Below are 22538 nucleotides of genomic sequence, written 5' to 3' on the forward strand. Positions count from 1 at the left end.
TCCCTCAGTCAACAGCAAGATGGAAATGTTCCAGAAGTCTTTCTTCTTGATGTCGGTCACAAACTCGAGCGGTGGATGATATCCTTTGAAAGGTTTTGCTGCTCCTGAAACTTCTTGTATTTCACCTCTTCGTCGTTCTGATTCTAATAATGTAACTTTTGTGACAGCGGAAAAGTACGAACTCTATGCTTGGAAAGTTTCGAAACAGCGTAGTGGTGACCACAATTTCAGAAAGGAGATCTTCTATGAAGTAAAGGAAGCTTTATTTTTCATGTTGATTAATGTTTTCTTTCCTATTTAGAGTTCTGTTAGTGAATTACAATTGCGTAAGCGAAGTTGCTGCGAGTTCGGATCTCCTATGAAGTAAGCTTCTTCTTCTTTGGATGTTGATTGATTTTTTTCTTTCTTTTTTAGAGTTTACGTGAGCAAGTTGCTGAAACTGAATTTGTATTTTTACAATCGAGGTATGATTTTTGGTTTTTTTTTTGGAAAAGGTGAAGCTACAGCCTATGTAAGTTCAATAGGGCGCTGTTGACGAGCTCCTCGAGGCTTCTGGAATGCTTGGTAAGTCCCACAAAACCCGAAAACGTTAAGAAGTTTTCTTCGTCTGAGGCAGTCGCTGACATTGCTTCCAGGGACGCCTCCACTTCACCGTCTTCTCTAAAACGTCGCAAGAACCTGGCGTCCTTTGCCATCAAGCTGTTCAGAAGCTCTACGCTATATCGCCGGATACGATTCAAGCTCCTAGAAGGTGCTGTCTGGGATAGAAGCTCTGTGATTTTTTCGCAAAGCCGTGATTGTTGCGATAGCACGCCTTGTTCAAAGTTACGTGTGTCGAGCCAGGGGATTATGGCTGCTGCCAAACCGATGGCTGCCTGCTGTTCCTTGTCCGTGGATTCCAGCACCATCTGGATGATGGGAGATATGGCTGCTCCAAGCTCCAACTTTTCTTCGTCGTTAAGGTCACCGCACAAGCTTCGCAATATTGTGGCTGCATGGACTCCAATTGGCTTGGTGAGCATGTTGATCAAGCTCTTGAGGGTCTTGCTAAGGCCACCTTGTCCGTAGCTTTTGCGCCTGAGGAGCCTCGAGCAATTGCTGGGACACTGGAGGACGAGCAAAAATATGGCTTCCCCGGCTCTCATGGAGATGCTCAACTCGTGGCTGTTCGGTGCGGTTTCTCTCCCAAATATGGCCATCAAGCTTTGGATAACTCCTCCAGTCGCACCAATGCAATCTCTAAGCTCGTCCTCGGTTGCTAGCAGCTTGATCACGTCCACTGCCAGGTCTTGTAGCGCCAAATCTTCGAGACTGCATATCCTTTGAAGACTTCTTACTGCTGACACTACCGACACTATCTTCTTTCGCAGAGACCGTCCAGAATCTCCTCCCGCGCCAGCCAATGTCCTCAAAAGCTCGAGTGATCGACGGAATACTTTTCTCGACGTTCGTACTTCGAGGAAGTTCCAGTCTTCGTCTTGGATAAACTCAACCAGGATGGAGATAAGTCCGCTGGTGTTACCGATTCGCACGCATGTCCTGTGGTCCACGGCTAGCCTGTTGAGGATAGCGAGTCCGTACCTCTGTTCTTCTAGCACTATCTTCTCTCCTGCGGTTAAAAGAGAAATGATGGCTTCCAGGGATCCAGGGATAGCGGAAATCCTGAAGCAGTTACTCCGGTGACGAAGCAGGTACTTGATTACTATCGTTGCAGCTTTCCTGATTTCGGCCTCACTAAGATCCTTCCAGGTGATCATCTCTAAGAGTCTCTCCACAACTCCGGGTGTGGTACCAATCCTCCGTCGCGTTTCTTCCCTTGAAACTCCTTTTGAGACGAGAGCTGACAGTATGTTGACGCTTCCGAGCTGCTCTTCCCTTATGCTTGACTGCAGCTTCTCGACGGTGAAATCGATAAGGTCCATTCCCAGGCCATCAAACACGCTTCCGTTCAGCGATCGTGAGTACAATGTGTACCAGTACTGCTTCATGGTTTCAATGTCGTCTTGATCAAGCTCACACTTTCGAGTGACTACTTCCAGCAACCTCTGGTAACGAAGCTTGAATTCCCAATATGCCCTCTCCAGGAGGAATAGCGACGCTTCTGCCAGCATCATCGCGTAAAACACCGTAAGTGCTTGCTCAGTGTTTTGTCCTTGGGCATTGAAGCCGTGCTCGGCAAGTCGATATACTGAGAAACATACGGTGACTGTTGCAGAAGCAAGCTGGAGGAAGTACATAAAAAGGCTGATGATCCTGGTGGGGAGGAACTTTACATACGGCAGGAGCGGGACGCTTCCCACGGACCAAGTTCTTCGGGCACCGAATCCCTGGTATAAATCGTTCTTTACTGGTTTTTTGGAAAGTCGATCTCTGCTAACGTTTTGTTCAGGGTGGTTATGGTCGAAGGCTGCAGAGAACGTCTGCCTTAATCTGGCGCTCTTGTCGAACACGAACGAGCTGAAGCCGAGAATTCCCAAGCTGTAATTTGCCTGCTGCCATTCCAACTCGCTACTTCGACTGAAAACCCGCGTTCCTTCAGTCAGCAGCAAGGCCGATATCGTCCAAAAGTCTTTGGCCTGAATGTTGCTCACGAATCCACCGAGGAGAACAACAGTTGCCCAGACGAAGGCCAGTTTCCCGAGGCCAGTGGCGAACTTTTCAAGAACTGCGAGCCTGAAAGCTATCAGAGTGAGACGCTGCTCTGGTGATCGGGAATTATTCCTTTTCACTGGAGCTGAAGGCTCGGGAGTGGAAGGCTGCTGCTCGACTTCCGGATGCGGAGAAAAAACCGACCACAACTCACTGGTATTGGGGGTTCTAGTGCTTGCAGGTGGAGAAGTTGGAGAAGCGAGAGCAGAGCCGGAAGAAGGAACTTGAATGCTTACCTCGTCCGCAAAGTGAACAGTACTCTTGGGTGCACCGGCAGACTGTACCCTTTGAAGCTTTCTGCTGTTCCTCGAATCCATGTTTAGTGTTCAAGGAGTTCTGGGGATTTGAGGAGGAGGCTCTTGCGTGGGTCCAGCTAAGCCCACGCGTGTGGTGAGCGTGAGCTGCTATTGACGACTTCAAAATGTCTTTCTCATGTTGGTGGCAGTGATCAAGTAAGCCACTACTTTCGTTCTTGTGCTCTTGTGGTTAACTTTCTTTCTCGCAGTAAAAAGCTATGGTCGTCGCCACAGCAAACGCATTGGTGCCGCTTCTTGGTACAGAGACAAATGCCCGTCGTCCTCGACCACCAAACGAGTTGAGAAGATACAATTCGGCTGCGGCTGGCAGTAGACGTTCGTCGCCCAGAAGCCTTTTCCATCACGTCCCAAGAACACCAAGTTCCCATCCCTTTGGAGAGTGAGGGTGCATCCACTGCCTCCACCTTGTCCTGAGGTATCACTCGACCACAGTCTCCTTATCCCCCTCGCATACAGCACTAAGTTACAGGTTTCCTCCACAACCAGTTCAATGATGCCATTGAGTGACACAAGACGCTGTCCGGCGTAGAGCTCCGATCCTTCGTCTCCGCGTCCTCCACTTTCCATGCACGAGACAAAGAGGTCGCAGTCTTCGTCCATCAGGAGGTGAGTTGTGTTCTTTCCCTCTTCCAGGTCGTGATCGGGAGAGCTAACGTAAGCCTTGTAGGTGGTGCCAAGACGAACACTTTTCTCGCTAGAACTCCTCCCGGGAAAGCCGTGACGACGATACAGGTCCAGGTCAGTGGTGTTGCTGAATTCATAGCCATTACTAAAACTCCACCCGTCGTATTGAATGACAGCGTAGTCGATTCCTATGATGCCCATGGTCGCGAAAATGTGGCCGTAGAGGCCTCGGCGTGTCTCGTCCGCGATGCAATCTGCCAGGAACTCGAAGGCTCGTCGCAAAACGGCGCCGGGCATGTAAAGCGGGCAGGGGCTGCCAGTGCATTTGCCACTCGAGTCGCGGCCGTAAAGCGAGAGCCTCGAGAAGGCGTGTAAGTTTGGCCCCGAGGCGAGAGTGAAGAAAGTGTCCCAGCTCTGGGGCTGGTACGAGACTCGCGGCTGGATTCTCTGGGCGATGTGGAGGCGGATCTTGTAAGCGATGATGTCGGCATCCAGAGGATAGATCTGGTATGGATCTCTGCGCCGAAATTTGATGGAGTTGCAAGGGGAGATCAAGAGGCTTGTCCAAGAAACAAGGAGGAGTTGTAGCAGCATTGCTTGAGCGAGCAACCTGTAACTAATAACCATGGCTTCCTTCTTTTGTTGTTCTTGCTTGGTTTTCCTCGTTACACGAACAAACAAATGCCATTGTCAAACGCTTTCTTGACTTTTATTGACTATGTCAACAAAAAGTCAACAGAAATGGTTCTGGACTTGTTGTCTGGTGTTCTACCGTACACAAGAAATGCGACCAAAAGCACAAGCGAAGAAACCGCTTTCAAGCATTTATAAGGGAAGCTGGTGGAGCAGCTTGAAAAGCTACAAAGCTCTTATAGCTAGTGTCCAAGAGGCTCTTGGTCATAATCTGCAACACTTGGCCATCTTGCATGCCAACACATACATGGTGGGTTCCAGCCCAAGGGCTCACAACTTCTTCCATTACATAAGGAGCTTCAACACCTTTTTGATTTTTGGACACTTCAATACAAGAATGTGGTCATTAATGCCTTGGCTCTTGCTGCTTGGACTTTAAGGTTTTGTTTGCTTTTTTTTTTTTGCAATCAGGATGGGCAAGGCACCTCATTACTACCTTCTGCCTATTGATTATTAGACTCGGAGAGATTATTTTGCACGCTTCATGGTCGAGGATTTCCTTGCAGTTGTCTTGGTATGTTTCTCTCTTATTTTTAACTTTTGCATGAAGTGCTATGCTCTACGGTAGCAGTCAGAGGAGCATCCTAATCCTCCTCACATTTTTGCCGCTTGGGACAGAGTGTTTGATTGTCTCAAAGTTACTTATTGCACTGCTGAGCTATTTCCGCCAGCGGTTTAGGGTTTGCCAAGTCAACTACTTACATCTCACCCTTGATGCCTTCCTCCTCACGAGAAAACCTCACAGCTCGTTGTAATCTTTGTTGCTGCGACGTTCTTTTGCCCCAGTGTTGCTTGGAATTTGCTGCTGCCGAATTCGTATTCATCCCCTCATGGCTACTCCTGTGATAACTTTTAGTTCTTCTTGTTCGTGTTCGCTGTTTTCTTACTTGCCAGAAAGTGCGTGAGGCTAAACTTCTGTCACTGGCTGCTGATCACGGTCCTCCAACCGAAAATGTCCAGTAGTGAGCAAAACAACACAATCTGCTTCAAAGTTGCTGAAAATTGCTGGAAATGATGAGAGCCAAGCTTCAACTCAGCATGGAACTGATGGTCTAAGTGTACAGGGACCTTACATCTTTCCATCGTTGTTCCATTTAGTTAGGATGAGGAATAGCAACACATATTCTCCTGTGTTTGAAAACAATGTAGCACAGCAATTACAAGGTAGTTTACTTGCATACTTACTGGCTATGGATAAGCATGAAGAGCTTATGCTGTATTGACTCCAAAACCAAGGGCATGAGAGCTCCAATTCCTGATAAAAGAAAGGAAAATCTTAAGAAAGCCCGAGAAGAGAAAGGCCCGAGAAGAAGAGAGAAAGAAAATGTGTAGAGCTGACCATGGGTAGCAATCAACGACGGCTTTTGCCCAATCGTCTGGTTTGCTCACGCCATGTATGGAAGGATCCATGAAATTGAGCTTGCTCGCCGCTGGAATCCTTCTCAAATTCCGGAGTGATGAACCAAGAACCGAGAAATCTGCCTTGTGCCGTCGCTCCTCCCTCCGCCCCAGCTCAGAAACCCTAGGATGTGATAAACCCTAAATTTCAATAACGGTTACGCGCCATTTGTAACTGCTGTTTGAAAATCAGGGTTTTTGTTGGACAAAATGCTAGGGTTATGAGCTAGCATTTTAGGGCATCGCGTGACTCGACGACACTATGGAGGGGGGTGGAATAAGGCGCAGGAGTTCCAGGCTCTCGGGGATGTTCGATGCCGCCTCCAAAGCTGTGGCTCAGCTGATTCAACGGTAAGCTACCATCCCCTTGACGTGAAAAATGCATGATTCATCCAAGTTTCTCTCTATAGCGACAATGATCCCGAGGAGGATCCAGATTTCATAGCTAGAAACCCTCGCTGGGAAGATCGTTTGCCTCCTATTGGAGGAGCGCTCAAGCCAGAGGAAGAGAAGACTGCTGCCTTGTTAGCTGCATTGGGAGATCTTCCTCGTGCCACTGACTCCTTGCCCAGGAAGAACTGGAAAAAAGCTTACAAAGCAGTCAAGCGAATGCTGGTACTTCAAACTTTCTCTCAGTTTTTTTTTCACCTTTTTCTAGCTTTATTTTCTAGGTGGTAAGAAGAAAGGCAAGACGCAGTGCTATAGGGACTGGAGCTCGACTAGATGGTCATGCTCTTGGGTTTTGGAGTCCCTACAGTACTACTCGGCTGAGGCTCTTCATGTTTCTCTATAGCCAGTAAGCCTCTCATTAGCTTTTTCATTTCTTATCCTTGCATTGTCTTGCAGGAAAGTAGAGTATTTTATTCTGTTTCTCATCTGGGCTCACCTCATAGTGTTCATTTTCCAAGTAAAAATTGGCAACAGATCAGAACGCTGGACTGATATAAGGAATTTCAAGCTTGACTTTTTGGACGGTTTAATCACAGCACTAAGCACGTATGTTTTTCCGTAATTGATAAGTTTCGGCTTGAAAGATCTCTTTGGATGCAGGCTGGAAGTGATTCTAAAGGTTTTTGTCCTAGGCCTCTACAAGAAACGTCATTGCTACCTTCGCAACCCATACAACCGGCTCGATTTTGCTATGGTCATTGATTCCTGGTACGATGCAACATGTTACTTGTTTCATGTGCATGTATGATGCTGTATGAGCTACAGGATACATATTATTGTTAGAGGCATAACTGGAAGTGATTTTTTTGCACGGTTGGCAGTCTTGCGTGCCTTTCGCGGCCTGCTCGCTTTGAAGCACATCACCTTTTTTGCCGATGTCATTGTATGCTGTCCCTCTGCTTTCATTTCCTCATTGATAACGTTTCATCCTTGGCAGGCTATCATGGCGGCGGTGAAACGAAGCGTTCGTCCGCTTGAAAATGTCATCCTGCTTACTTTTTTCTGGCTGGTTTTCTATGCGCTTCTTGGGACGCAATTCTTGCAAAAGACAATGTTAAACCGGTACTTGATTGGTTACAGTAACTCTTATTGAATTCCGATATGCGCAGGTGTTTGCGGAAAACGGACAAGAAAGAAGCCTACCCAGAACGTTTCTGTGACAAGAAGGTTCTCGATGCGTACATATGCCCTTCCAATCAGAAGTGTACGGTGAGGCATTCCACCTTTAGAGTGTTTGGGTGTTCGTGACGTTACGTTTGCAGTTGCATGGAAATCCGAACTATGGACAAACAAGCTTCGACTATCTCTGGTATTCCCTGATCAGTATGTTTCAGGTATGAGCTCTGCTATGGCATATCTTTGTTTTGATGCACCTTCGGACCGTTTAGATTGTGTCGCTGGAAGGATGGGCACTTATAATGTATCATGTAAAGGATTCTCAGGGGGAACGAGCAAGTAGGTCTTTATAAATTCTACTTGTGCTAAAGCTCGCCCGTGCAGATTCCTACTTCATGAGCTTGGTGGTAATCGGTGCATATTTTCTTGTCAATGTGTTCATAGCTGGAATAAGTGGAGTATTTCTCCGTGTTCGAGCAGAACACCAGGCATGAAGTCTTCTTTTTTTCACTTTTGAAGATCAAAAGGTGGTTCATTTCTTTGCAGGCGTTGCTAAAAAAAAGCCGTCAAGCCCAGACTTCCTTTTACAATGCAACAATAATGGCCAACATCCTGAGGGACGACATCATACGTGACGATGCCAGTATGAGATGGCATATGCGGCTGTGGAACAAATCAAAGAAAGTGCAACGGAATGTTGTTCGGGCATTTAGTCGCACGCAGTCGTCTATGAGAGACGCGTTCCGGTCTAGCTCATTGAGGCTAAGCAGGGCTGGCTCGATGACTTACAACCGCTCATTGAGTCGAAGTATGTCCATGGGAGCCAGAGCAGCTTTATCACTATCCGATCAGTGCCGCGCGATTGCGGAACGTCCTAGTTTCGACTGGGGCGTGCTATTGGCCGTGACTGTCAACGCTATCGTCCTGTGTTTATACAAGTACGGCATGTCCAAGGAACTATTGTACACGCTCTGTATCCACACTATTCGTTTTTCTTTTTCATCATCGTTTGCTTGACTTAACTCCAGCGCAGATGGTATTCAAGCTGTTCTCCTCGTGGTTTTCTCAGGAGAGCTTTTACTGAGGTTTCTTGCTTACGGTCCAGGCTCGTTCATATCCGACAGTAAGCAATTTTTGCTCCTTTCTAAGCTTTATCTTCGCATTGCTTGTAGGGATGAACCTACTAGATTTCTTTGTTGTTGTGGTCTCTGCTGGAGCTTTGGTCTCGCGCAAGTATCCAAACATCTCTGCTGTTCGAGTTTTGCGATGGTTCTACTTGTCAAAAAAACACGTCGACAGGAACCCCTCTGTTGTGGTAAGTCTTTGTGTTTCATTGAAAGGAATGTGGACGGTAGTTATGTTTGCAGGCTACCTGTATGAAAAGTGTTGGCTCGCTTGTCAGTGTGTTCTTCTTTTATATGCTCGTTATTGTGGTATTTTCCATATTAAGCATGGAGCTCTACAGTGGCCAGTATTACAAGTTTTCGGACGGGTATCCTCGTGGAAACCACGATAATATGCTTCAAACTATGCTTCTCTGGTTCTCGGTAACTACTGCCGAGTCCTGGCCAAATCAACTGTGGAATTCGATGAGACCGGGAGTAGAGTACAAGTAAGCTCTTCTTTGTTATCAACAAAGAGGTTGACCCATGGTTTTGCAGCGGAGTGGCTCCTTTCCTGTATATATTCTATTTTGTTTTGACAGCTTTTATCATTATGAACCTTATTATCGCTGTTTTACTAGAGCGGAACGAGCTTACTGACAACGAGAAAAAGCAGATTCAACGGGTACTACTTAAGCTTGAGTCGCTGACAGATAATTCATTTCTCTTTCCCACAGACGGACCACATACGACTGCTCAAGCGCATGCAAAGCAGAGCGTACGTAAGAAGCGGAAGCTGGATGGTTGGCGCTGTCGAGGGAATGAAGTCAAGCTTTGGAAGTTTTGCGCACCGTGTCCTCGGCATGAACGTCAGGCCAGTGAAAACTCACAAGGAATCTCAACAGGACAAACGCCGGGACCGCGACGCGGACCACGACCGAGACCGGGACCGCGATGATCGCGCTCGAGACAGAGGCTACGACCTCCCTGGAACAGTTTCTGGGGAAACAGAAGGGGGCGGACAAACCTTAGAGGCCGTGTCGACTACAGGTGCAGAGGAAAGCACCTCCACCTCAACGACAGGAGGAGAAAGAAGAGGCAGTAGGAACTCTCAGATATTACAGGCTACCGGATTTCCACCAGACATTGGGGAAAAGCGAGGCTCAAGGACTGCACTGGAAGATGCTGTTCTCACGCTCGCGGACATTACGAAGCCTCCTTCGTTTAAGTCTACCAGCATGCTCATGAGAAGTCTGAGCAGAAGCAGTAGCAAGAGGGAGTCATTTCAGCTGTCCGACTACGAACTACTTGAGAAGGATTTTACCAGAATTGAAAGGCCATGGTACCTGCATGAAGGTTCGCTTTTGATTTTTGGAGAGAACAGCAGCCTCAGAAAACTTTCGAGAAAAATAGTCGAGCATAAGTGGTGGCGCTGGTTTTCTCTTGGCTGGGTTGCCTTGAGTACCTGGATTGTTATTGAGATGCGATCGACTGGAGAGCCAGTCTTTGCCGACCTTGCCATGAAGATTCTTCACAAGCTCGTGTTCGCGGTCGGTAAAGCCTTCGTTTCTCCTGTCCATGGTTTAACATTCTGAGTTTTACAGTTTTTTATGGTGGAGTTTCTGCTGAAAGTAATCTCTTATGGTTTAATGTTTTCGCCTGACGCGGTGCTCAACGATCCTTACAATATCTTGGATATCTTTCTACTTATCATCGACGGACTTAATCTATCGAGCTGGAGTGGGAGTGAGAGGTCTAGACGAGCAATACATGCTTTAACTGCACTCCGACCATTTCGGTTTATCTCTCGGGCTGCAAAGCTGAGGACCCTGTTGACGAACCTCATCAAAACCATTCCGGCTATAGTTGCTGTTCTGCTATTCACCTTCCTCATCTTCGTGATTTTTGGATCCATAGGAATACAGTTGTTTCGAGGCCTTCTCTATTCGTGCAACGATTCCAGTATAACTCATCGAGCCTATTGCACTGGTCACTATTACAACAACGTTGGCCTCTACTCTCCACGGGCGTGGAGAAATCCCACGTTCCACTTTGACGACATTGGCAACGCTTTCCTCTCGTTATTCGTTTGCTCCACTTTCGACAACTGGGTGACGAACTGGCTGTACCCCGTAATGGATATTGTTGGTCAGGACAAGCAGCCGCAACGGGATAGCAGTCCGGCTCATGCCCTTTTCTTTGTGGCCTTTTGCATATGTGGGGGATTTTTCATAGTCCGGGTGTTTATCGGAGTATTCATCAACGAGTTTGGCAAGAACTCCGGGGCCTTGCTTCTGACCGAGAGGCAGAAGCTGTGGCGGGACATGAATCGAATTATCCAGAAGACGAAGCCAGCAGCATTGCCGCGACCTCCAAAGAATTTCATCAGGAAGTTCTGTTTCTATGCCATCCGAAATCGTACGTACCAGAAGATCATGATCATTTGCCTCCTGGGATACTCTGGACTTTTGGCCACGAACTATGCTGGCCAGCCGCCATATGTTTCCACACGCCGCCAGAAAGCTCACGTCGCTCTTACGACATATTTCTTGTTGGAGGCTCTGACGAAGTTTTTAGGCGACGAGGTATGTGTGGGAGCGTTTCCCCTGAATTCTAACTCCTTTTCTTTTCTTTTTTGTGCAGTTTAGAGTTTACAAAAAAGAGTATTCAAGGCACATCGAGGCACTGATATCTATTATAGCGGCGTCGGGCTTGATGGGAGTAAAGGGAACACCGAGGGGTTATCTTGGTCGCTTTGGCTACATAACTCGGGTCTTTTGCATCATTCCTCACGTACCGAGAGCGCGGGTGATTATCAGAACCATATTCATATGTTTGCCAACAATGGGAGAGATCATGGCTCTTCTCGCTATTTTCCTGTTTGCGTTTGCGGGTGTTGGCTTCCAGATGTTTAGTCACGTCAAGGACGGGAACTGCATTGGCCCCGTGCTCAACTTTCGGACATTCGTCAATTCTTTCATTACCGTCTTTCAGGTAAGTTTCTTGCTTTCTGGCTCTTCCATCCCTCACTTCTCCGTTTTCTTCGTTTTTTTTTTTCCCACAGGTTTCAACACTGGACAACTGGTCTTGCATTATGGGTGACGTGATGGTCGGCTCACCCCTATGTTCCAAGAGTAGCCATTTGACGGCGAACGACTGTGGCTTCCCCTTTGCTGGGGTGATATACTTCGTGCTGTTGGTCCTGGTCGCAAGCTTTATCTTCATGAACTTGTTTGTAGCTGTTATTCTCGACGCCATCACGTTTGGATTGGTGAACGAGAATTCGATGGTCACGCCTACACACCTTCTCGGCTTCAAAGCTCTATGGGCTCACTATGATCCCCAGTAAGCAAAGCTCTTTCATAGTTTTAGGCTCGAACCATTTCTCTGGTTGGCAGTGCTACGGGATACATTGGAATGCACAAGCTACGGAGATTTGTGGATGCGCTGGGTATCCCCTTGGGACGTCGGCATAATGCCACTGTGGAATGGTATGAAGCTTGTTTTGGTGGGTTTGCTCGATGATAACCTTTTTGTTGTCCAGGATTATGAGGATCGAGTTCGAGGTCCTGAGCTTTCGAGTCCCAAACAAAGGCATTCCTTTCAAGCAGCTGCTCGAAACTCTGACGCTCTACAAGATTGGACCCACAGTTAAGCAGCTCACGAGCGTTCTTTTTTGTTTCTTGAGAAGAGTTTCTCTTTCTATGCGCACAGGGTCTGCCGCTAACTCTTCGGATCGAACGAGAGAAACGGATTCACGACATTTACCTGCGGGGAGCGGCCACAAGGATTGAAGCTCTAGTGCGGGGATTTCTAGTGAGGAGAAGAGCCGCGCGAGCGAGAGGAGAGGAGATTGGAGCGAAGCCCAGGAGCGATGAAACCAAGAAACCAGACGAAGGCGGCGGCGTCAGGAGCGGCCCAATGCTTGTAGAGGGTCTCGAGTAGCAAATTTTTTTGTAAATAGCATATTCTAGGAATCGAACGTCGGCATGTTCGAAGAAACCTAAGATTTATGTAAGGTTTTGGAGTACGCTAGTTTCCTCGTGTAAATCTCTACCTTGCATCTTTGAAGCAGAAGATTTCCTGCTGGAGGATGTCTTGGAATCTGAGAGCACGACGTGGTCGAAGTCCAAGACACGGCAACTCCGACGACCACAAGCATTGATTCTCAAATGCAGAACGAGGAAGAGCACTCTGGTGTCGTCGTGATCTGAGCTTGATCAGTTGGAAATAAAACTGGCTGTGGACTTCGCAGAGTAAGGAAATGATCCTTAACGTTTGCTTAACCACAAACTGTTTTCATACAGTTGGAAGAACTACGCGATTGATTTCCACTGCTGGACTGGGTGTCAAGTTCCTCCCGTTTGCCTCCAAGCCTGGAACAAGACGACATGGTGTTACGGCTACCTTGAAATTGATGAGATTGAGAATGGAGAGATTTCCACTATCCAGTGGGCAAAATGTTTATCAACCAAGTATTAAGAAGGTTGGCGGTCGCAGCTTCGTTGATCTGATTAATATGTATGCAGCCAGACGCGTTGCCAAGTTTTGTTGGTGGCGAGGAGAGGTTCTACGAGGAGTGCTGAAAGCTGAATGGAAGCCTAGTCACGTATGTTTATTTGACTTCGTGTTCTCTTATGCTTGGCCAGGTTTACAAGGTGTATCATCAGAGAAAACAAGCTTGTCGACGGATCTCCAAAGCCCAAGAAATATCTAAAATTGTCGAAGATGTGCTAAAGGTGGCGTGGGATTCCCCTCGCAAAGTGTTGGACTAGGCTATTGATGGGCTCTACTGGATTGAAAGGGAGATCCAGATCAGTATGCGGCATGGTGCTCTGCAGCACCACTAATGGTGCTGCAGGGGAAAGTCGAGAACCATAGGCTTCCATGTAGTGTCATGAAGAGCGGGTATAGTCCTGGCCGACGTGCTGATTGATGGTAAAAATAGCAACAATTGCGGCATGCATTGTTGCCATTCTAACTTAGATCCAAGGGAAAACTGCAGAGGAGTGGATGAAGGAGCAGCCGGAGCCACATTTCGTCGAAAACGTGACTGCAAGGTATGCAACTAGATCATCACTCCTGGTCGGTTGTTGACTTTGTGCTGCTGGTGTTTGTTCCTTCAGCTACCATACACCCTGTGAAGTGGAATGGTTCCGAGCTATCTGGCTGGATGTCGAGAGAGGCTGGAGAAGATTGTCTCACCCGATATGAAAATCCTTGCCTGCATGGACGAGGCAGCATCAAGAGGTGGCCGGTTCATTCTTCTGCATTCCGCGTGATTTGACGGTGGTTTGGTGTTAGAGGTAGAGATGATGTGCACGTGGCAGTAGTTTCAATGTATATGTACCCATCCATATACAGTTGATATACACAGAGTTCTTCTTCCTCATGTGTGCGTCTCTCCGCTGCTTTAATTTGGATACGGTAGGAAAGCTTGGCCTTGTCTCCCTGCAACGAATGTACAATTGTATAACCATTCTAACTATTTCAAATCGGCGGTAGAAGAATGGATTGCAAGCTTACTAATTACAAATTAAATATTCGTCACTAATAATATTGCTTCTCCTCGCAATGCAACAGTGCCAAAACTGCGCTTACCACATGTTTCCCTTCTCTATGTATATCAAATCTTGGATCCTTGATTTTTCTCGTGAGCAAGTCATCTAGCTGCGACCGCAATGCCTGGACACGCAAAAGCTGTTAAAAAGAAGCTCTTACAAGGATAGCAACTTACATTTACAAGCTCCATGGTCTTGGCAGACGCTGTGAATTGTAGATAGCCATCGAGCATCTCCACACCTTTGCCGTTTGAGACGAGCGGCCCTCCAAACATGAGAAGAGCATAGTCGGAAATGTTGGTGGTGTCCCGAAGGTAGATCCCGGTTGTCTTCACCTTCTCGCTGTAGACGAGCCATGGCTGTGCAAACTGGCCGACTCGACTGTTGACAGAGGCCGGATGAGGCTCGACTTTGCCATCGTCCTTTGTGAAAAACGCTGTTCGCCTTCCCCTTGCTTTGCATTGCACGACGTTTGGGTATAAACCAGCGCACAAAACCGCACGAACCATTTCCAGATCGTCACTGTGCTTGTTGTAAGCCTGGACGAGAAAAGCATCGTAAGTTGGAGACAGACATTGCAAAGTAATCTCTACCGCATAGTTTGCTGAGTTTGACGAGTTATCGACGAAGCCAATCTTAGAAAGATGGTCGTAAAACTGTTCTCTCGCACCGTCCATCCATTGTAGAGTCTGTGCAGATAAAAAATTCTCCCAGCAATAATTGCGTTCGCGTCCATGTCGCTTGGCAACTATATAACCTTCATATGCCCTCATTAGAGCTAAGTGGTCACTGCTTATCAAAATCATAAAAAGAACCCCATGAAAATCAAGGCTTGACTGAATAGAAAAGTACCTTCTCGCGTTTCCTGCGAGCCTTCGTTTCGCTTCATCAGCAGCATCTCTCTTATCGATCGGAATAACAAAAGGATCCCGGTGAGCCAAGGCTGCCGCAATCGTTAGCGCTGGATCTAGACACTGAAATATGGCTCCCATCAGCAGCATTTTGCCAACCTTTGGATCTAGCGGCAATGTCGCAAGGTGTCGACCTGCAACCAGAGTTAGCTCATATATCTTAGAGACCACGGCTTGAATCGTACCAAGAGACGTCAGCTCCTCACGATCGTCCAAGGCACCGATCGTCTTTAAAGACTCAATAGCATTATCCACAGCACGGAGCTCTGGAGGCTCCAGAGCTTTAGATAAGAACTTCGCTATACTTCCGACCTGTAGGCTCTTTATCTGCAGACAAAGAGATTCCAGGGGTGTTCGCAGGATTTCTGGAAGTTGATACTGTGCCATAGCATCGTACATCAGCTTCGGGTAGAGATGAAAACAAATTCCAGGTTGCACCCTTCCGGCTCGTCCTCTTCTCTGGCAAATAAAAGCAAGAAAATGTGCTAGAAATCCTTCAGCTAAGAACCAAGGACGTAAATTCAGACCTGATGAGCAGCAGCCCTGGATATCCAGGATGGAAGAAGGCACGCCAGCTTGTTAAGAGCATCATAGCTAGTTTCCTTAGCTTTCCCACAGTCGATAACATACACAACGTCATCAATAGTTATGCTAGTTTCTGCAATATTCGTCGCTAAGACAATTTTTCTGCATTGAAAGCAGAAAGTTAGAAATCAAACGATCGGCCGGAAGCATTACCTTACACCAGGTGGAGGGCGCTGAAATATTTGCCTTTGATTAATTGTAGGCATGGATCCATGCAGAGGAAGCAGCAGTTCATTTCTTACGGATGGATTGAGTTTCAGCTTGTCCAAAAGCTTGGAAATGTCATCCCAACCTGTTAAGAATACCAGAATAGCACCATCGTTCTTCTCTTCGCAAATGTGTTGAATTGCTGCCTCCACCTTCACAATCGGATTTAAGAAATTTCAAGGGAAAGAATACTGGAAAATCCATACCAGGTCAAGGTCTATGATTTCTGGATTCCAGCACTCCAAATACTTCCTTGTTGACTTGGAAAATTGCTTGTATGTATCTTGGATGGCCACTTCCTGTCGATACAGTTGAGAAAATTCAGTCGGGGCAATAAGTTGGAGTACCTCAAAAAGTTCAGTCAGAGAATCCTTTTGTTTCTCAATTCGTCTTCCTCCAGAAAACCGAGAACTTGCTTGGTTATTTTGTGATTGGAATCCAGTACTTTCCACAACATCTTCCAGGAAAAATTCTCGAACGGGAAAGGTAAAACCCTGGCAATTCGAACACGTTTAGCTACACACGCAGGAAAAAGAAAGTGCTAACCGGAATGTGCAGCTTCGGTGCATTGCCAAAATATTTGGAGAACATATCGGCATTGATAGTTGCGCTCATGAGAATGAGACGTAGCTTAGGCCTCTTCGGTAGAAGGTCTCGTAGAACAACCAGCAGGAAGTCTTCGTTCATTCCACGCTCGTGTATTTCATCGACTATCACATGACTGACGCCCTCTAGCAGCGGATCTTGAACCTGCAAAACAGTTTGTAAGAATCGCTAAAGCGTAATCATGGAATACAGTATACCAGACGTCTCAAAAGCACACCAGTCGTGCAAAAGAGTAGCCTCGTCTCTTGCGAACGCCTGGCCTCCAGTCGGATTTGATAGCCAACACTTTCACCAAGCTCGTCTCCCCGTTCATCAGCAACGCGAGTAGCAACTGATATAGCGGAAATTCTTCGAGGTTGTGTACAAATTATGTCACAAGCCGCGCCTCGTCCTGCATTTATCTCTTCTTCGAGAATAAACTGTGGCAACTGCGTGGTTTTCCCGCATCCTGTTTCTCCGGAGACTACTAGCACCTTTCCGCAAAGAGTTTCACTCCATCCTTCCTTGCATCATAAATATTAAAATTTACCTGATTTTGAGAAACCGCTTGCAGGACCTCATCTTTCATTTTAAAAGCAGGAAGCTTCTTTCTGAAAGATGTCATTGACTTTGCTGCCGGACTGGCCTGTAAAGACGAAAACTTCACAAGATGAGAACGCAGTTCAAGAACAAAACTCGAACAGCCTAGCCTGTAGTTCTTTTTGACGCGCTTTTAGCCTTGCACTGAGCTCGGTGTTGTTGACGTTCACAACAGCTTTCCGACGTTCATCCAAAGTACTGTCGTCACCGTGTGAAGATGTTCCAGCGGAGTCTTTCACCACCGAGATTTTTCCAATTGATTTCGCTAGCATGGACTCAACATGCGTCTCTGTGTCAGCTGAGATACTGATCTGGAAAAAGAGATCACTAAAAACCATCAAGGAAGAGCTTACGAACATACCTTACGCTGCGACTGTCCATGCTTCTCGTCAAGATCAGCTCGATAGTTGGGCAGAGGAGCTTTGCTGATAACCAGCACCGTGTTCCGGCCTCGGTTATATGCATGACTGCAGCCAAGGAGTATGAATCAGCGACAAAGAACTAAAGGAAACAAAAGGAAACAAAAAAAAACAAAAACTCACAAATAAAATCCAGATTCACGAGCCATTGCCTCGAGCTTATCAGCGCCGGCACGTCCATAGTTCGTTTTTATCACAATCTCTTCCTCGTCCGAGAACTTGTGCTCTTCCAGCTTCGTCCACCATTCATCCTCGTCCAATTCCACATCGGGACCCCTCTACAATTGCCAACAAACAAAGAATCCCTTCTAAGATAAAAAAAAAGAAAATAACACACCGCAAGCCACAGATTATCCGACCTCTTCGCGCATTTGCCTCAGCCTCTCAGCCCTCCAGGCAGGATCCCACCATCGCTGCTCTCCTCCTCCTCGTCCGCCGCCGCCGCCGCCGCCTCTCCCCCCGCGGCCGCCTCGTCCTTGCGCTCTCCCCCTGTGGCTCGATCTAGACATTGTGCACAGCCCTAGCAGTGACGGCCTAAGAAATGGAGCTCCGATGGGACGACCGTGGCAAGGACAAGAGATCGATAGCCTTCGCAAACAATGCATCTATAGCCCTAGCCTCGTGGGCGGGTTTAAGAGGATATGCAAAGATTCCCTCTGCATAGCCCTAATGAATATTTTTTTCTTATTTGGAAAAAGGAAGGTTTAAAGCAAAATGATGTTGCATTATAAACTAAAACTATATAATTCAAGTATTTCAAATATATTATAAAAGTTATAAAACTGATTTATATACATTTTAACTACTCATCAGATTATCCATGATTTACTAATTTTGATGTGAAATTTAATCATTTAACAATCCATCAATCCATATATCAAAACTTAAGTAGATTTATAGATTTATAAAAAGGAGATAAAAATGAGTTATAAAACTGTAGGTTTTACCATCATTATTAACACTATAAAAACTATATAATTATTTAAAAGAAATTTATTGTATTTTATGAAAAGTTATTATATATATTATTGTGAACTCATATAGAAAAAAGTTTTTAGATTAAATTTATGATAAACATTTAATATTTGAAATATTCATATGTCTTTAATATTTAATGAGTATCACAAATGCAAAATAATAATAATGAGGAATTGAAATTCTATATATAGAATATGAAAATCAAATACAAAAATATGCATAAAAACTTTAACTTATATATTGGAGTGAGTCATCTTGATTAAAAAAAATCCAATAATTATCAAAATCCCACTATACTAATATTCATATATGACATTGTAACACACTTAGACCTCATATCATTCTTTTCTCTTAGAAGGATGGAAAGTAGTTAGCATTCTTAGTTGTCAGATTAGGATTTGGAAGAATATTAAGAGGAAGCATTGATTGTTCTTGATCCCTCTATATTAAATGTTTTAATTTTAATTGTTGCACATACACAATTTTTGAAGGATTGGCTTGTTGAACTTCATGTTGAACTTCATAAACTTGCAATCTAACTTGCTACAACACTCGATATAATTCCTTCTTAGACAAATACTATAAGATTGGGAAAACAAATTAATAGTAAATCATCTACTTTGTATTTCACTAGTAGATGATAATGGGAGTTAGCGTTGTTATTATCCCACTTATACACGGTTTAAGTGTCCACTGAAAAATCACTAGAGCATTGTTTAAACCAAATAGCATTATCAAGAACTCGCATAAACCAAATAGCATATAAATAGCAATTTTTAGAACATTTTCTTTAGCCATTAGCATTTGCCCATACTTAAAAACAAAATCTAATTTGGTGAATTAATGACTTTTCCTCAAACGATCTAAGAAATCAATAGAGGAAGAAGGTACATATTTGAGATAGTCACCTCATTTAATGGATGATAGTCAATATAAAAATGAATACTTCTATCAAATTTTATTATAAGATAAAGTTTACATGCTTAAGGATTCCAAAACTTTCAAATAACACCCTTCTCTAACATCTCTTTAATGTTCACATATAAAATCTTGATCTCCTTTGGTGACCACTGCTAAACAAAATCTTAATTGGACAAGCATCCCTAGTTGGAATAGTATGATATATTGCAATCTTAGCTTTAAACAACAAGTCAAAGTTAAAAAGATTAACATCTTCCTTCTTAAGTTGATTCATTACTACGATACAAAGACCATCAAAAAGATTTGAAAAGGGAATAAATGAGCAAAATGGAAATATAGTAGGAAATAATAAAGATATAAAAATGATGGAAGTAGAGGTAAAAAAAAAGGGATAAAAAGGAACAAAAGTGAAATGAATAAAAAAAATATGGGAAGTATAAAGCAAGGGGGAGAAGTTTCAAAGTCACATTGCAACAATTAATTTATGCCAAGGATAAGGTTAAAAACTTGATTAAACACCACTTGTAATAATTAAAGTTCAAGCTCAAGATCTCCCACATGCATTATTATGTCTGCCTTATCTTGTGCACATGGATGTGTATAGCGATTGCTATAAAAAATGAAGATTGACTCTACCGTATGATGCAACTATAAATGGCAATATGGAGCAATAAACTGGGAATAAAAGATAAACTCAAGTCTATATCAACTAATATGGAGAGAATAATAGGAGATTTTTTGCTATAAAAATGAGTTTCGAAAGTAAACAAGAAATGAATTAGTGCTGAGTGAACACCTTGATAGTATTCTTGAAAAAAGGATGGAGGGGTCATTGACTTAATTGTGCAAGGACCCTTCATTACTTACACAATTCCTTATTTCTTAGAAAAATATTTTTGTCAAAGCTTTCATTACAACAACACCAACAAGTTATTATTGATGCCAACGCCTCCACCTAAGACATGGAGGATGCTAATTCGGAAAACATTAATAATGCTGATATGTGTGGCCAACCTTATCATATGCCTAGGGGACATCATAACCATGACATGTTGACTAAATGATACCATCCAGTCATCCCTTCGTTTCACAACTCTAGCTCCTGAGAAATCTCTACTTTAAGTCACTAGATTTCCACTAGTATTACTATAGAGAAAAATCTAGTAAACTAAGTAGCGAGATTTCTTGAGTGAGGGATGCACTTATTTGTATGTTACTATAGAAAATCCCTCCATTCCCAGAATGTGTGACACCCTTTCCAAAAAGTCAAGACACCTTTTGGTGAGCTCTATGCTCTAGAATAAAATGTTAGCTACTGAAAGCATACAATAAGTTGACCAACAAAAAGCTCACTTGATAATAAGCACATTTAAAAGAAGGATTTTGTAGCAAATCCTCTCTCAACTTCAACTCATCATTGTACCCATACTTACATAGAACCATCCATGTAGTCTCAAAATAGCTTTGCTCAATGAACATGAGCAATAATAACATCAACTTTAATCAGAACAAAACCATTTCTTATAGAAAGTAGAGTTGAAGGACATGTAGTGAAAAGTGAAAGAAATAATATTTTATAACATTGTGCCAGACAAAAAGCATTGTCAAGGGTGCTAAAGCAAGTGTGTGCACAAGTCTCACAAGATCTTAACGAAGTGTTAACCACAACATTTTTAATTTGAGTCACTCTGACATATTTATCTTTGCACGAAGCAAAAGGCTCCCGAAGCAAATGCCAAATTGTATCATTAACTCAAATGGCCTTTGACGAAGATAATACAATTGTTGGGAGGTGTGAAAATACACACTTGAAGACATTCAAAAGAATGCTTCAATCCACATGAGTGGCTACACTCAAGCCATTGTACTACTGCAACATTATCATTTGGAGACACATGGAAAACTCACACAAATGTTGAGCATCATCTTAAAAATGATAAGTAGCAATTACTATAAAGTGATTAAACCAATGGCATATGTCATCCTTGGGATTCCCATGAAAAAAATTTGGCCAGATGTGAAAATTCATAATAAGAGCAGAAGGAGTTGTACCACATATTGTAAATATTACTATCAATTGAGTCTGATTGTTCAACTACAACTGCATAATATTAAGCAATTGCACTAACAAAGTCAAAGAATGATGATACTACTGCTTTGCCATAAAGATGAACAAAAAGGAAAAAAAAAACAAAAAAAATGAAAATTGAAAAAGCTATAAGGAAATTAAGATTTAGATAATGCAAGAGCTAGATTCAAATCAAAATCCTAAATCCAAACACTCCTCGTGAATAATTGAAACTACTCTTCATTTCTACCAATGGCATATAAAAATATGTATATCAATTAGCCCAAAAGCCCTAGTTTATATATAAAAGTGAGTGGTTCAGATTGAAATCAATTTGATGGTTATCAAAATCTCACTATATTAATATTAATGCATTGTAGCCTTACACTTGAACCTTATATATATTTTATGTTAAAAAAAATTAAAACCATAATAATTATTTTTAAAAAATTAAATAAATATCATAACTTTTTTAGAAAATAAAATTTATGAGTTTTTATAAATTTCTTTGTGTAAAAAATGGCTATCTAAGTTATACATAATATATTTTTAATATTTTATACTTAATAGCTAACATTTTATTTCAATGTGTAACTTTAGTAACTTTAGAGATATAGCTTTTTTATCTTTTTTAGTCATTTTTTTCAAATTTTAAAATTTTAATTGGGATTAAATATAAAGTGAAATTTTAAATAATAAATACTATTAAAATAATGTAAAATTTAATAATATTTTTATGTTTTTTAAAAATTATTTTTCACTTTATAAAAATAATATATATTTGGTGTTGAAATGAATTTAAATTCAATAATCAAAGAAATAAAAATTAATAAAAATATCTATTTAAAATAAATATAATTGTATTATTTTAGTTATAAATTTAAACTACATAAGAAACTAAAATAATTTTGTTATTAGTTTCTATAAAGTACTAATTTAACATTAAATACATAGTTATATAACAAAAATTAACTAAAATATAACTAATTATTATTTTATTCCAAGATAATAGTATCTTAATCAAACACTAGAAAATTATATATACTAAGAAAAATTATATTAATATTTTCAAAACAATATTATGATGTAGGATATAGGAATAGGTATATTAATTGGGATTTAGACCCCTACTTATATACAAGAATGGATGAACCAGATTCAATCCCAAATAAATAGTCCATATACTATAGTACTATAATCAATGTATTGATTAGCTAGGGTAAAATATGTATATAAATATATATATTTACAAAACTTACACCATCCTCTACTCCGAAAGATGAAAAGGTGATGATAATAAGTCAAATGGAATATCTAGAGCTTCTATTAGGTAATGATAAATTACTATAAGAA

General features: G+C 43.1%; 4 protein-coding genes and 1 long non-coding RNA gene across 7 annotated transcripts; 2 read left to right on the forward strand and 3 right to left on the reverse strand.

The window, feature by feature from the left end:
• Positions 1-500: 500 nt before the first annotated feature.
• Positions 501-2966, reverse strand: LOC9656774. Its single transcript, XM_002988075.2, has one exon. It carries the CDS (start codon positions 2964-2966, stop codon positions 501-503), a length of 2466 nt encoding a protein of 821 aa, XP_002988121.2.
• A 2367-nt stretch (positions 2967-5333) lies between these two features.
• LOC112341582 lies at positions 5334-5760 on the reverse strand. Its single transcript, XR_002990599.1, has 3 exons — positions 5623-5760; positions 5469-5538; positions 5334-5411 (listed from the first exon to the last, which is right to left on the reverse strand). It is a non-coding gene; the product is annotated as an uncharacterized LOC112341582 (long non-coding RNA).
• Positions 5761-5930: 170 nt separating this feature from the next.
• On the forward strand, positions 5931-7147 carry LOC112341586. Its single transcript, XM_024661959.1, has 6 exons — positions 5931-6032; positions 6092-6296; positions 6353-6477; positions 6528-6677; positions 6732-6839; positions 7069-7147. Exons 1-6 carry the CDS (start codon positions 5944-5946, stop codon positions 7085-7087), a joined length of 696 nt encoding a protein of 231 aa, XP_024517727.1. The 5' UTR covers positions 5931-5943; the 3' UTR covers positions 7088-7147.
• Positions 7148-7810: 663 nt separating this feature from the next.
• Positions 7811-12352, forward strand: LOC9657513 (voltage-dependent T-type calcium channel subunit alpha-1H). Its single transcript, XM_024661960.1, has 12 exons — positions 7811-8220; positions 8281-8370; positions 8420-8562; positions 8615-8859; positions 8909-9035; positions 9088-9900; positions 9955-10935; positions 10994-11344; positions 11415-11695; positions 11749-11841; positions 11895-12000; positions 12065-12352. The coding sequence occupies exons 1-12, from the start codon at positions 7848-7850 to the stop codon at positions 12293-12295; spliced, it is 3834 nt and encodes a 1277-aa protein (XP_024517728.1). The 5' UTR covers positions 7811-7847; the 3' UTR covers positions 12296-12352.
• A 1484-nt stretch (positions 12353-13836) lies between these two features.
• Positions 13837-17834, reverse strand: LOC9656775 (DExH-box ATP-dependent RNA helicase DExH1). Of its 3 annotated transcripts, XM_024661855.1 has the most exons (16): positions 17578-17834; positions 17342-17496; positions 17161-17266; positions 16910-17110; positions 16750-16845; positions 16418-16693; positions 16161-16364; positions 15962-16108; positions 15821-15913; positions 15561-15766; positions 15350-15509; positions 15008-15281; positions 14764-14956; positions 14505-14700; positions 14088-14450; positions 13837-14035 (listed from the first exon to the last, which is right to left on the reverse strand). In XM_024661855.1, the coding sequence occupies exons 1-16, from the start codon at positions 17821-17823 to the stop codon at positions 13901-13903; spliced, it is 3051 nt and encodes a 1016-aa protein (XP_024517623.1). In that variant the 5' UTR covers positions 17824-17834; the 3' UTR covers positions 13837-13900. The 3 variants fall into 3 exon arrangements, with proteins under 3 accessions (XP_024517623.1, XP_024517622.1, XP_024517624.1); XM_024661854.1 differs by having other exon boundaries at positions 14088-14700; XM_024661856.1 differs by lacking the exon at positions 17578-17834 and having other exon boundaries at positions 14088-14700; positions 16910-17105; positions 17342-17534.
• Positions 17835-22538: the final 4704 nt, after the last annotated feature.

This window comes from Selaginella moellendorffii, unplaced genomic scaffold, assembly GCF_000143415.4.
Source record: "Selaginella moellendorffii unplaced genomic scaffold, v1.0 SELMOscaffold_86, whole genome shotgun sequence".
In the NCBI taxonomy this organism is placed as follows: domain Eukaryota; kingdom Viridiplantae; phylum Streptophyta; class Lycopodiopsida; order Selaginellales; family Selaginellaceae; genus Selaginella; species Selaginella moellendorffii.

Bases quoted from the DNA above. Each gene is read 5' to 3' on its own strand.
- LOC9656774 (XM_002988075.2), bottom strand. From the start codon at position 2,966: ATGGATTCGAGGAACAGCAGAAAGCTTCAAAGGGTACAGTCTGCCGGT.
- LOC112341586 (XM_024661959.1), top strand. From the start codon at position 5,944: ATGGAGGGGGGTGGAATAAGGCGCAGGAGTTCCAGGCTCTCGGGGATG. The intron at 6,297-6,352 runs GTACTTCAAACT...TTTATTTTCTAG, and splicing joins AAGCAGTCAAGCGAATGCTG to GTGGTAAGAAGAAAGGCAAG. The intron at 6,478-6,527 runs GTAAGCCTCTCA...ATTGTCTTGCAG, and splicing joins TTCATGTTTCTCTATAGCCA to GAAAGTAGAGTATTTTATTC.
- LOC9657513 (XM_024661960.1), top strand. From the start codon at position 7,848: ATGGCCAACATCCTGAGGGACGACATCATACGTGACGATGCCAGTATG. The intron at 8,371-8,419 runs GTAAGCAATTTT...CATTGCTTGTAG, and splicing joins AGGCTCGTTCATATCCGACA to GGATGAACCTACTAGATTTC. The intron at 12,001-12,064 runs GTTAAGCAGCTC...CTATGCGCACAG, and splicing joins TCTACAAGATTGGACCCACA to GGTCTGCCGCTAACTCTTCG.
- LOC9656775 (XM_024661854.1), bottom strand. From the start codon at position 17,823: ATGCATTGTTTGCGAAGGCTATCGATCTCTTGTCCTTGCCACGGTCGT. The intron at 15,767-15,820 runs GTATGGATTTTC...CCGATTGTGAAG, and splicing joins AAATCATAGACCTTGACCTG to GTGGAGGCAGCAATTCAACA. The intron at 14,036-14,087 runs GTAAGTTGCTAT...TTGCGTGTCCAG, and splicing joins AGACCATGGAGCTTGTAAAT to GCATTGCGGTCGCAGCTAGA.